Source organism: Chanodichthys erythropterus, chromosome 22 (genome assembly GCF_024489055.1).
Source record: "Chanodichthys erythropterus isolate Z2021 chromosome 22, ASM2448905v1, whole genome shotgun sequence".
Lineage (NCBI taxonomy): Eukaryota > Metazoa > Chordata > Actinopteri > Cypriniformes > Xenocyprididae > Chanodichthys > Chanodichthys erythropterus.
This window is the reverse complement of record NC_090242.1, coordinates 27,858,021-27,872,281: the sequence shown is the minus strand read 5'-3', so window position 1 is coordinate 27,872,281 and position 14,261 is coordinate 27,858,021. Positions and strand designations below refer to the sequence as shown.

General features: G+C 36.6%; 1 protein-coding gene across 4 annotated transcripts in view; it reads left to right on the top strand.

Moving 5' to 3' along the window:
* The first annotated feature begins 140 nt into the window (after positions 1-140).
* The window catches only part of rap1gap2b (RAP1 GTPase activating protein 2b), a 54,360-nt gene continuing 40,239 nt past the window's right edge, over positions 141-14,261 (top strand). For 2 of the 4 annotated variants that reach the window (XM_067375247.1, XM_067375246.1), the window contains exons 1-2: positions 146-346; positions 6,244-6,279. In XM_067375247.1, coding sequence (XP_067231348.1) covers positions 303-346; positions 6,244-6,279 — 80 coding nt within the window. In that variant the 5' untranslated portion in view covers positions 146-302. Of the gene's footprint in view, positions 347-5,418; positions 5,557-6,243; positions 6,280-14,261 lie in introns of those variants that run through there. The other 2 variants (XR_010893553.1, XM_067375249.1) reach the window with 2 other exon arrangements.

Genomic DNA, 14,261 nt, shown 5'->3' with positions numbered 1-14,261 from the left:
TCTCTTCCTCCACCACCCTCTCTTCTACTCTTAACGTGTGGAGTTGTGTGGTGAAGTGAGTGGGAGTGACACAGCAGGTGCGAGAACCCCAAACTGTCATACACATACACATGCACAAAGGGTGAGAAACAGGGTGGAGAATGAAATCATTTCAAAGAGAGCGAGAGATGCACATGAGAGAGTGAGGAAACAGAAAGAGTGATTGTGAGATACTGAAACACAAGCACAGAGGGACGATACAAGAGAGTGGGTGAGGAGAGAGAGGAAGACGAATTGGAGTTAGAGGCGAATAAAGAGGGACCATGCTGAGGAGGAAGAGGAGCGTATCCTTCGGTGGATTCGGATGGTACGTTGGTCATGTGGAACAGCATCAGCTGTCAGCTGTGTGGAAATGTCTGCCAGATGCCCTGTGTGCGAGAGGGTCCGTGATGTGCTCACTGGTGTTTATTTATGGTTGTCAGCATGCTTGCATGGGCTGTTTTTAATCTGCATTCATTTGCACTCTCACTTTACATTGATTTTTAAGTTGAATGTGGTGTAATTTACTGTCGGAGATATCACAAATATTGATTTGTAATAGTTCTATGTGACATAACAAATCTAAGGGAGAATATATTAGAAGAGCTGTGATAGTTGATAGTAATGGCTGCATGTATGCAAATGTATGAGGGCATTGTTCAAGTGTCCATTTTCCTCTCTGTTCACTCCTACGGACTAGCACTTTTCAAAAGTTGCAATAGAGATGCATTAAATCTGAAATCTCACCTGTATTCCATGTAAACTTTATTTCTTGTCCATACAGTGAAAGTCAGAACTTGAACCCCAATGACTTATATTGTAAGGACAAGAATAAAAATACGGAGACCAGCTGAGCTTCTATATATATATATGATGCTGAATATTTTCCATAATGCTAAATCATTTATAAGCAGTCGTAGATGTATTAGAGTGCACATTAGCATTGTTTCTCACTGTTGTCCTGATTTGTGAGCATTTCAGATTTCCTTTTTCGTTTCCCTCTTGAAACCTTGATGTCACACATGTTGAGTAAGTGCGGGGTTGAATAGTTAAAGTGATAGTGTGTGATTTTGTTTTGTACATGTATGTTTATCATCACAGGCTGTTGTGTTTTCTTTGTTTGTGTGTGGGAAACGGTGAATATGAAGGCGATGGTTATGAGGGGTCAGAGCAAGTGAATGCTTTATTTATGATGCTACAGCTTCAGCTTTCCACTGAGGCTTTTACAGCTTTCAGCACTCTTGTTTTACTTTCTCGCTTGCTCCTCCTCTATATCATCTCTACCTGAAGTTTCCTTTTAAGGCTATTTTTAACAGTTTTTAATGCCATTTGGCCATTTTTGTGGTTTGATGTGTTCACTGCAGTGTGGCAACATTCAAGAGGTGCTTGAGTTCTTAGATTTAGGCTTGGGTCTACATTTAGATTTAGACTTAGCTTTACGTTGATCATTGGTTTAGCCTTAGGCTTAGGTTTACTGTATGTTTTCAGTTTAGCATTAGGCTGGGGATTGGGTTTATTTAGCCTTAGCGTTATGTTGAGGTTTGGGCTTATTTAGCCTTAGCGTTAGGCTGAGGATTGGGTTTATTTAGTTTTAGCGTTAGGCTGCGGATTGGGTTTATTTAGTTTTAGCGTTAGGCTGAGGATTGGGTTTATTAAGCCTTAGCGTTAGGCTGAGGTTTGGGCTTATTTAGCCTTAGCATTATACTGAGGATTGGGTTTATTTAGCTTCAGCGTTAGGCTGAGGATTGGGTTTATTTAGTTTTAGCGTTAGGCTGAGGATTGGGTTTATTTAGCCTTAACGTTATGCTGAGGATTGGGTTTATTTAGCTTCAGCGTTAGGCTGAGGATTGGGTTTATTTAGTTTTAGCGTTAGGCTGAGGATTGGGTTTATTTAGCCTTAACGTTATGCTGAGGATTGGGTTTATTTAGCCTTAACGTTATGCTGAGGATTGGGTTTATTTAGCTTTAGCGTTAAGGCTGAGGATTGGGTTTATTTAGCCTTAGCGTTAGGCTGAGGATTGGGTTTATTAAGCCTTAACGTTTGGCTGAGGATTGGGCTTATTTAGCCTTAGCGTTAGGCTGAGGATTGGGTTTGTTTAGCTTTAGCATTAAGGCTGAGGATTGGGTTTATTTAGCCTTAGCGTTAGGCTGAGGTTTGGGCTTATTTAGCCTTAGCGTTAGGCTGAGGATTGGGTTTGTTTAGCTTTAGCGTTAGGCTGAGGTTTGGGCTTATTTAGCCTTAGCGTTAGGCTGAGGTTTGGGCTTATTTAGCCTTAGCGTTAGGCTGAGGATTGGGTTTATTTAGCTTTAGCGTTAAGGCTGAGGATTGGGTTTATTTAGCCTTAGCGTTAGGCTGAGGATTGGGTTTATTTAGCTTCAGCGTTAGGCTGAGGATTGGGTTTATTTAGTTTTAGCGTTAGGCTGAGGATTGGGTTTATTTAGCCTTAACGTTATGCTGAGGATTGGGTTTATTTAGCTTCAGCGTTAGGCTGAGGATTGGGTTTATTTAGTTTTAGCGTTAGGCTGAGGATTGGGTTTATTTAGCCTTAACGTTATGCTGAGGATTGGGTTTATTTAGCTTTAGCGTTAAGGCTGAGGATTGGGTTTATTTAGCCTTAACGTTATGCTGAGGATTGGGTTTATTTAGCTTTAGCGTTAAGGCTGAGGATTGGGTTTATTTAGCCTTAGCGTTAGGCTGAGGATTGGGTTTATTAAGCCTTAACGTTTGGCTGAGGATTGGGCTTATTTAGCCTTAGCGTTAGGCTGAGGATTGGGTTTGTTTAGCTTTAGCATTAAGGCTGAGGATTGGGTTTATTTAGCCTTAGCGTTAGGCTGAGGTTTGGGCTTATTTAGCCTTAGCGTTAGGCTGAGGATTGGGTTTGTTTAGCTTTAGCGTTAGGCTGAGGTTTGGGCTTATTTAGCCTTAGCGTTAGGCTGAGGTTTGGGCTTATTTAGCCTTAGCGTTAGGCTGAGGATTGGGTTTATTTAGCTTTAGCGTTAAGGCTGAGGATTGGGTTTATTTAGCCTTAGCGTTAGGCTGAGGATTGGGTTTATTTAGCTTCAGCGTTAGGCTGAGGATTGGGTTTATTAAGCCTTAGCGTTAGGCTGAGGTTTGGGTTTATTTAGCCTTAGTGTTAGGCTAAGGATTGGGTTTATTTAGCCTTAGTGTTAGGCTGAGCGTTATGCTTATTCTTAGTATTAGGCTGCAAGTTAGCTTTATTAAACATAGGGTTAGTTTTACCCTAAAAGATTTCAGCTTTGTGTTAGGCTGAGAATGAGACTTTGTCTTAATGTTAAGCAATGTTTGTTTAGCATTAGCCTGAGGATCTACACTTAGATTTAGGTTTAGGCTTAGTGTTAGATTGATAGTTGGGTTTTGGCTTAGCGTTAGGCTGAGGATTGGGTTTATTTAGCCTTAGTTTTGAACTGAGAGTTATGTTAAGGCTTTGTGTTAGGCTGGAGTTTAGGCTCATTTAGCCTTAGGCTGAAGTTTAGGTTTAGCCTTAGCATTAGCCTGAGGATCTACACTTAGATTTAGGTTTAGTGTTAGATTTACGATTAGGTTTTAGCATAGCATTAGGTTGAGGATTGGGTTTATTTAGCCTTAGCGTTAGTCTGAGCGTTATGCTTATTCTTAGTATTGGGCTGAAAGTTATCTTCATTAAACATAGAGTTAAGGTGCGTCCCAATTTGCGTACTTATGCACTATTCTATATGATGTTTTTAAGTATAAATAGTGCAAGTAGTGCATTCACACAGAAAATTCCAAAAAGAAAAAGTACACTTTAAATACCCGGATGATGCACTAAATTAACGGAAAAACAAAGTGTGGAATGTTGGACACTTCATGCACTCAACTGTTGCAGCTTTAATTACGTAGTGGAGGAGAAGGGACTGTCAGACTCCAATGTTAAATGACAAAATAACCTTATACAATTCACGCACTACATGGTTGAGTACATAGTGCAAAAGTACATAGTGTATAAGTGCTTAGTGTATAGTACGTCATTTGGGACGCAACTTTAGCTTTACCCTAAAAATTAGGCTGAAGGTTAGATTTCAGCTTTGTGTTAGGCTGGAGTTTAGGCTCATTTAGCATTAGGCCGAAGGTTAGGTTTAGGCTTAGCCTCAGCATTACAGTTAGTTTTATTCTTAGAATTAGGCTGAGGCTTAGATTTAGGCTTTGCGTTTTGTCTTAGTGTTAGGCTGTGAATCAGTTTTTGCTTGAGCATTAGACTAAGGATTAGGTTTGTTTAGCATTAGCCTGAGGGTTACATTTAGTCTTAGTATTAGGCTTAAGGTAAGGTTTAGGTTTCATGTTCAGTTTAAATTTCTTGCTTTCTTGCTATGAAGCAACATTGTTGTATTGTTTGTAAGAGAAAATACACCAAAAATGACTCAATAATGTGATATAATCTCAGCTCACCATATTTCATATGCTGTTCTAATTAACTAGTGTTACAAAGAAATGAGAACTTAATATGTGTCAGCTTTTTTACTGTGGGAAATTTTGTTGCATGCACATACATACACACACACACATGTCCACACCCTTCCTCTCTCACAATTACCCACATCCCCACCACACCCAGTCTCCATCACACCACGCTTTTAATAGTGACACCTCAACAGTAACCCCACACAAACAGATGGTCACACACACACACACACACACACACACACACACATAAATCATAAGGTGCTGGTTTTCTACCCAGTGACCCATGTATGCGATACACTTACACTACATTTAATCTGATTTTTACACCTTTAAGCTCTGAAAGCTGTAGTGGAAGGTGGGATGATGGATTGCTCTACTTCACAGCACCAGAAAGAAACTATGCTCACGCAGCTGTGTGTTTTCCATCTTGACTCAGTCCTCACTTTGACATTCATTTGAAGTCTGACGCTCCAAGCCATATGCACTTAAGCAGCTGGAAATGTCTCTTTTTTCTTTATAGCATTGGCATATGAACCACACAGGCACTCCACAACCTGTGGTTGGCAACCACAGTCTCAATATACTCAAATTTGGAAACTTAAAGTTCTCCCTAAAATGTCTTAGCGAAATGTTATACCAAGTGGCAAACAAATTGTCTTACTAAATCATCTCACTGAATGGGATGTTTCATTCCCTGTCATTATGTGTTTTAGGGAATCAGTCTGATATTATAAAGTAAATAAGACACAATAATTGCAGTTGCTTACAGTAACTGGAGTTGACAGCAGTGCCCTCACGGACTGGTGCACATAACCGCTCACATGGTTAGAAATGTTAAAGATAGCCTCTATTAAAGGAATATTTCAGGTTCAACACAATAAAATAATGTCATTTAAACTCTAATTTCGAAATCAAGGTTACGGTGAGACACTTAAAACGGAAGTAAATGGGGTTAGTTCGTAAAAGCAGAAATCTGAAGTCGCTTACATGAATTCTTCTGTTAAAATGTATAAAACTTGTTGCATTTTTACAATAGTTTTAGGGTTTATAGCATAAGATTTTCATTCTAAAGCTGGATATAACGTTACACAGGAAAGGTTAGTAAGATTTCTCCACACTAAAATCATTGTGTGGCTTTACTGATGAAACAGTGAGTATTTTAATGTTTGTGGATTGGCCATTATAAGTGCATCACTGTATATAAGTGCATGATTTAAAAAAAAAAAAAAAAAAAAAACAACAACTTGTTTTAACCCTGAAATATTCTGTTATATATCTACAACAAAAACATGGCTTTTCCTGACAAAAAATGTCATATGATAATCTATATTAGGTAAAAACTGAAATAAGGGTTGTTCTTGTGAATCAGAAAATGCTTTAAAGATGACTTTTTTATCTTATACTTTTTTTATAATACTATAAATTCACCCTGAAGATAAAAGGAAACTGTGTGTGTGACACAAATGTGTGAGATATCGAAAACAAGCTGGATAAAAATAAACGGCCACACCTTTCCACACACTCTGAGTCAATCCTGTTATGTTTTGATGTGATATTGTGGGTAGTCAGTGCTGGTGGGTGACCTTTTCTGCATGTCAACATTAATTGAGCATTAAGCACACCTATCTGTGACAAGAAAAACATACAGGGATGATACATTACAGAAATGTCCTCTTTAACCCCTTTTGTTCCTTTAGTCCTGCCATTTGAGCTGAGCAAATTGCAGCCATCTATGTTTGTTTCTTGATCCTAAATGCTTTCTTGTCTTTTCTCTTCAAATGCAGGCTTGACAAGTCTTCCATTAGCGCCCTTCGAGCTCGGTGAGTACTGTCTGCACCGCCGACCCACTCTCTTTCCTTTCCGTCTCCCATAAAACCTGACAGCCCTGTATCCTCTTATCTGTTTCATGAAAAGAGGTAAATGAGAGGCCTGAAGAAAACTGCAGGCAGTGCTGTGTGTATAAGTTTGCGTGACCAAAATGCTTAGTTCCTGTGCGAAAAGCAGCATCTGTTTGTGGCTTTTTACCATTTTGTCTTTTAGCAGACATAAACTATGCTTCTTTTGGCCACTTTTAGGATTTAGATTAACCTTTATTATTTCACACTGTGGCCCATTTATCCACTGGAATGTCACTTGTTTTCGCAATATCTCAACAAAACTCTTATGTGTGAATGTGAATGTGTATGTTAAACACTTTATCATGTGAACCACCAGTCATGGATTGAAAAGTAATAGAGTTTAAGATGACCAAATGTGACCACAAAACCAGTCATAAGGAATAAATAAACTTTCCGTTGATGTATGGTTTGTTAGGATAGGACAATATTTGGTTGAAATACAACTGTTTGAAAATCTGGAATCTGAAGGTGCAAAAAAATCTAAATGTTTAGAAAATCGCCTTCAAAGTTGTCCAAATTAAGTCCTTAGCAATGCATATCCATTTACAAAAATAAATTTTGTATGTATTTATGGTAGGAAATTTACAAGATATCTTAACGGAACACGATCTTTACTTAATATCCTAATGATTTTTGGCATAAAAGAAAAATTGATAATTTTGACCCATACAATGTATTGTTGGCTATTGCTACAAATATAGCCGAGTGACTTATGACTGGTTTTGTGGTCTAGGGTCACAAATGTAATGACTAATGTGGTTCAGTGAGTAAATCAGATGTTAATTCAGATGTTAATTATTAACCAACTCAGTTTGGTTAATAATTTGAATCAGATTTGATTCAAAAGAGTCATTTGAATGACTTACAATTGAAATTTTTCAGTCACTTTTTCAAAACTCTTCACACAGTGAGCACAACAGCAGAATATGTGGGCTAAACTGAAGATTATTTAACATTGCTTTGGCACAAAATGCATTCAGTGACTACATCTTTCAAATTACATGAATCATTTTCTCACTTAGACACATACACTGAACATACAGTCAAATTTGCACTTTTTTGTTTTACTCTTTACTCTTTTTAAGAGTGACTAAGTGTGTTTGTTGCCTGAAAACCTATTGCTATTGTTATGGAATTTGATCTAAGACAGATGCAATGTATTTTGAATGTGAAATTAAAGGTGCCCTAGAATTAAAAATTGAATTTACCTTGGCATAATTGAATAACAAGAGTTCAGTACATGGAAATGACATACAGTGAGTCTCCAACTCCATTGTTTCCTCCTTTTTATACAAATCTCATTTGTTAAACTCCCTGAGGTCTGAAAACGCGCCGGCGCGTTTTGCAGGATTTTTTTCACATTGCAGCAAAACTGACTTAAAATACGAACATTTCTTGTCATAGAGACATAAGTAATATATCAATTGAAACTATAGAATGTCTTCTTTTATTTGTGTACACTCAGAGTAAAAACACAATGTTGTGCTTTTTGTAAAATAAAGAAAACTAACATTATCCAATCTGATAGTTCTCAGAAAATGAACTGTAACTTATGAATACTAATGACAAAAAAAAGACACTTATGTCTAAAGAAACATTGAAATGTCATGTTTTAAATCGTGCAAGTCAAAAAACATTCCATCAGTCGAAAACAAACATTCCGTGTTTATGTAATCCGTATGAAAAGAGAGCCATGTCAGAAGTCTGTGATTCAGCTCATTACCCGTTAATGCGGCCATGCCCATGGAGCCAGCGCTATTCAGACGCAAATTCAGAGGCAATGCATGCATTCATCGTCTCAATCGTGTATTTATTGTCTTGAAAAGTGTTTATCTGGATGTTAAAGCCATGGTTAGCGATCTGTAGAAGACATGCAGTTAGTTCCTAGTTCCTTTTCTTCTTTTTATGAATTTGTGGCCTAAAGGTGTACAGAGAGCGCCCTCCAGCTGCAAGTATGAATTGTAAACACAGTATCCAGCACTCGTAGTGATGACAATAAATATTACTTCAGTATAGAAAATTTACATAAACATATAATAATCCATTAATATTTCTCCAAATGTGCATGCTTTTAAGATAAAAGCCTATATGAAATGCCATAGAGGTAACATAATTGTTCAGACACTTTGCATCACAGAAATACATTATATTTTAAAGAATATAATAGAATACCATTATTTGAAATTGTAATAATATTTCACAGTATTGCTGTTTATGATGAGCTGAGACATGATTACAGAGGGTTTTTTTCACAGCCTACCTGACTGAAAGGCCTCATTAATATGCAAGTCATTTCAGGTCATTATTATGTGATTCTTTTGTCTTCTAAGATGTAAATGGCCCATTATTATACAAAAACTAAATCAATATATTGATTTATATGAAGTAGGCAGCATAAGTTTTACATAATTCTGAAGCAAAAACTCTAGTCTACAATCCCCAATACCCAGAAGTCTTGTGAACACAGACTTAATATGCTTTTTTTGGCCTTATTTCAGTGCCTTAAGTTTTTTCAATAACCTCGCATAAACATTATTCCTTCAACAATACAAACATGTACATACATGTTCCTCACATATTATTGTAGCCTAGTTTGTGCTGAATACAGTGTAATGACACTTTTGTCATTTATATGTTTATGAACAACTGAAAAAAGCACAAATGTCAGGGCATGCCAAAACTTCTCCAGGCCCCAAATCATCCTCAGACTCCAGAGGGTTAAAAGACCTCCGAAGAACAGGCGAATCTCAACAAGCAAGCAATAACAACAGCGAAAAATAGCAGATGGAGCGATAGTAACTGACATGATCCATGATATCATGATATTTTTAGTGATGTTTGTAAATTGTCTTTCTAAATGTTTTGTTAGCATGTTGCTAATGTAGGCTACTATTGGTTGAAGTTACCATCGTTTCTTACTGTATTCATGGAGACAAGAGCCGTCACTATTTTCATTTTTAAACACTTGCAGTCTGTATAATTCATAAACACAACTTCATTCTTTATAAATCTCTCCAACAGTGTGTAATGTTAGCTTTAGCCACGGAGCACCATCAAACTCGTTCAGAATCAAATATAAACACCCAAATAAATACTATACTCACATGACCTGAAGCATGCATGCAGCATACAGTACATGACAAAATCTTGTAAAGATCCATTTGAGGGTTATATTAGCTGTGTGAACTTTGTAAATGCACTGTATTATAGAGTCGCGAGCTCGATGGGCAAGGAGCGAGAGATTTAAAGGGCCAACAGCCCCTGAATCGGTGCATAGTTAATGATGCCCCAAAATAGGCAGTTAAAAAATTCATTTAAAAAAATCTATGGGGTATTTTGAGCTGAAACTTCACAGACAAATTCAGGGGACACCTTAGACTTACATTACATCTTGTAAAAAAACATTTGATGGCACCTTTAACTGCTGTGCTAAGCAGAAAGTTGGTAAACTTTTAAGTTGAGAACTGTATAAAGAGTTTTGACCTATTTTGTTTTTCAATTGCTAACAAGCTTCGAATGTTAGGGTTCGAAAAATGTGCTGCAAATAGTGTTTGGCAGATGGTGAAGTGTGAATGACAAAGTGTTCATGGATTTTGGAAAATGTGCTCATTGAATGCATTTTGTGTGAAAGCAGTGAAAAATGATTCACAGTTTGGTCTGCATAGACTTCTGTTTCACTGAATGTGTGAAGAGTTTTGAAAAAGTGGTTTCAGTATTGACTGATGTTTGTTAGCAAAACACAGTTCTTGTAACTTTTGGAACAACAAAATTGTGGTTAACTGTTGATCTGATCAGATCGTATGAAATCGTAGCACAATTTCATATTTCAAGATGCATCACAATTATAAAGTATGGGTCAATTTTTCCCCAGTAACAGCAGGATCATCATTGGTAAGAGCATGGAAGGGTTAAAGGGTTAGTTCACCCAAAAATGAAAATTCCTTAATTACTCACCTTCATGTCGTTCCACACCCATAAGATGATCAAAGGTCTTCGAAACACAAATTAAGATATTTTTGATAAAATCTGATGACTCAGTGAGGCCTCCATTGACAGCAAGTTAATTTACACTTTCAAACCAGAAAGCTACTAAAGACATATTTAACAGTTCATGTGACTACAGTGGTTCAACCTTAATGTTATGAAGTGACTAGAATACTTTTTGTGCACCAAAAAAACAAAATAACGACTTTATTCATCAATATCTAGTGATGGGCGATTTCAAAACACTGCTTCATGAAGCTTTGAAGCTTTACGAATCTTTTGTTTAAAATCAGTGGTTCGGAGCGTGTATCAAACTGCCAAAGTCACCTGAACCATTGAAATTTCGAAACACTTATGACATAATGAAGCCTCGTTTACTGAAATCATGTGACTTTCATGCTCCAAACCACTGATTTGAAACAAAAGATTCGTAAAGCTTTCAAAGTGTTTTGAAATCGTCCATCACTAGATATTGTTGAATAAAGTTGTTATTTTGTTTTTTGGTGCACAAAAAGTATTCTCATTGCTTCATAACATTAAGGTTGACACATGAACTGTTTTAAATATGTTTTTAGTAGCTTTCTGGACATTAAAAGTGTAAATTAATTTGTTGGAGGCCTCACTGAGCCATCGGATTTCATCAAAAATATCTTAATTTGTGTTCCGAAGATGAACAAAGGTCTTTCGGACGTGGAACGACATGAGTGTGAGTAATTAATGACAGAATTTTCATTTTTGGGTTAACTAACCCTTTAATCTGTCCTGTTTTGTCATATTTTCAGATTTGTCCACCACCTGCTTACCATCCATCCACTCATTCATAGCTTATTATTCATGGGTGCACGTGCAACTCTAGCATTATCATCCTCACACACACAAACAAACAAACAGGGCTTTAAGATCCTGAAAGGCCTTGATGAAGTGGTTTGGTAAAGTGTTCAGAGCATCAGAGTGGAAAGAAGCTTCACTCTGCTTGAGAGTGTCACCGCATAACCCTGAATAGGGTCGTGACTGCAGATCATACACATGGAAATGATCCGGTTCTGGCTGATATCGGCCTTCACAGGGCCAATTCATGGTTTGCTTTGAGGTGAATTGATGAAAGGCGAGGGTCATTAATATTTCCATTGTATTTATAAGTGTTTGAAGGATGTTGTGAATCACGTATCTATTTTTAGATATCCCACTGGCAAGGAGAAAACCAGTGTCCTTTAATGTCTGTAGACCAGATGGTATTATATAATTTATCTGAATTACCGAACCCTAAAGGTCAAATTTTTTAAATATAATGAAGGATGACACAAATTACTGCAACTTCATTATTGTAATTTTAGTATTTTCTGCCACAGTCTATGTTGCAAAGGCCAGAATGTATGGGAAAGTCAGCTTTCTTCCTTCGTGAGTTGATGACTGGTAATTATGTCTATCGAAAGAATCAGATCATCAGTGACAACGAAAATCACACCATCAACACATTCCAATCAAACAGGAAAATATTAGGGTGTAACGGTATATTATGTTATGATTCGATACATATCTCGAAACTGAACTTAAGATACGATATTATTGCGAAACTCCAAGATATATGGTAAAAGGATAACAAAAAATTTACTGTTGATTAAAATGATAAATTTGGTATTACATTGGGAGTGGAAATGAATAGGCTTGGAATTGGTGCTGGTAACCCAATGCACAGGACAACAGTGAAACCATAATAAAAATATTCATGATTCTAACGCTGAAACACAGATTTATTTGAGATGAATATGTTTCACTCTGTCACTGACTAGATATATTTAAAATAATGTATGCCACTTTTTACTGGTAACATAAGACATTTGGCATTATCAGGACCCACAAATATTCCCCCATTGCATTATTATACATTATATTCAACATTATATATAGTAGTTTAATGTAGCACTGACACTAAAACTCAGTAAACTTGAATTTTTTCTCACACGGTAATTTTCAGTTTGGGTAAACTACACAATATTGTCACTATCCACAATACGACATTTTTGCAATTTAGTATTGCGATATATTGTGACACGCTATATTGTTACACCCCTTGAAAATATTGCTTAATTTCAAAGAATGTTCAGTTTATACAAGTTAATACGGTTTTATTTTATTCACCAGTATTCATTTTCTGGCCAATACTTATCTTTATGTTAGGGCAGATAACTGATAAATAGCCACTATTTAAATTCTATACTATTTTGTCTATATAAATAAAATTAAAACATTAAAAACTACAATCAATTGTTTGAAATGTAATTGAGTTTAGATATTACAATATTATAATGTACAGTATGAAAAATGGATATTCATTTTGCTAAAGATTACATTTGACAGTGTTATTAAATTATTGGTGTTTTTAGAGATTTATTTTGGCAAACGTTTATTTACGTTTATAAAAGGTAAGTTCACCCAAAAATGAAAATTCTGTCATTAATTACTCACCCTACAAGACCTTCGTTCATCTTCGGAAAACAAATTAAGATATTTTTGATGAAATCCGAGAGGTATATGACTGGTCCATAAACAGCAATTTAACCACCACTTTCAAGGTCCAGAAAGGTACTAAAGACATCGTTAAAACAGTCGACGTGGCGACGAAAATACTTTTTGTGTGCAAAAACAAAACAAAAATAATGACTTTATTCAACAATTTCTTCTCTATGCTGTCAGATTCGTACGTAATTCACGCAGCGCTTTTGTGTTTACGTCCGAACGCTGACTCATTTTCAGATATTGTTGAATAAAGTCGTGATTTTTCATAAATAATGATGTTATTCTTCATAATATTAAGGTTGAACCACTGCAGCCACGTCGACTACTTTAACAATGTCTTTAGTACCTTTCTTGACCTTGAAAGTGGTGGTTAAATTGCTGTCTATGGACGAGTCATGTACCCCTCGTATTTCATCAAAAATATCTTAATTTGTGTTCCGAAGATGAACAAATGTCTTAGGGGTGTGGAACCACATGAGGGGGAGTAATTAATGACTGAATTTTCTTTTTTGGGTGAACTAACCCTTTAATCTAACAGATGCTTTTATTCATAGAGACATACAAATGTAATCAAAATGTAAAAATAGTGGGAAAATGCATGAACAATTAAATATCCAATATCGACTGATAGTAATTAATTAAAAAAAAAGATACGCTTATAAAAAAAAGATAAGATAAGCTTTTTCCATTCTTCAAGAATGACCTTTTTTAGAGACTGGATGCTGGATGAAGCATCATATCCATTCTGCTCAACATCAAAAGCTCTGCATTTAACACTGGTTAACCAACATGTTGTTTCTTGTGAAAATGATTGACTGCAGAAGGAAGCTAGTTAAGAGGCCTTGTGGAAAACTAATGCACAAGCCTCCCATGCAAAAGACCACCACTGAAAATATTGGATGGAAGTCTGTCATGTACTGGTATTTTCAGCGATGCTGTCTAACTTTAGGGGCCACAATCTAATGTGGTGTATTATGCTAGCAACCAGGTGGAGAGGTAACAGGTGGGATCTCCACATCTAACCAATCACCCACTGTTCAGTCCTGCTTGGAAGGGTGTGGACGAATGTTTGTGAGCATACACACACATATGTTTCACACAATCAGACCTGGTGAGATGGGGAAGCTTGCGCTTATGCAATTCAGACCACATGCGTTAGCTGTTTGCAAGTGGCATTTAAGCATGATAAGCTTACAAGAGAGCCAGTGTGTATTTCTTCCTCATGAAAAACTGACACAAAACACCCCAGCCATGAGTAAACAGAACTAAACAGGACTTTACATGCTCATTGAGGCATTGATTAATAGTGTGATATCAGGGGGCCAGTTGCATAAACATATCCATTAAACATAGACAGACTGTCTTAAGTATGATCAAGCAGTTAGTCAAGGAGCAATCTGTCT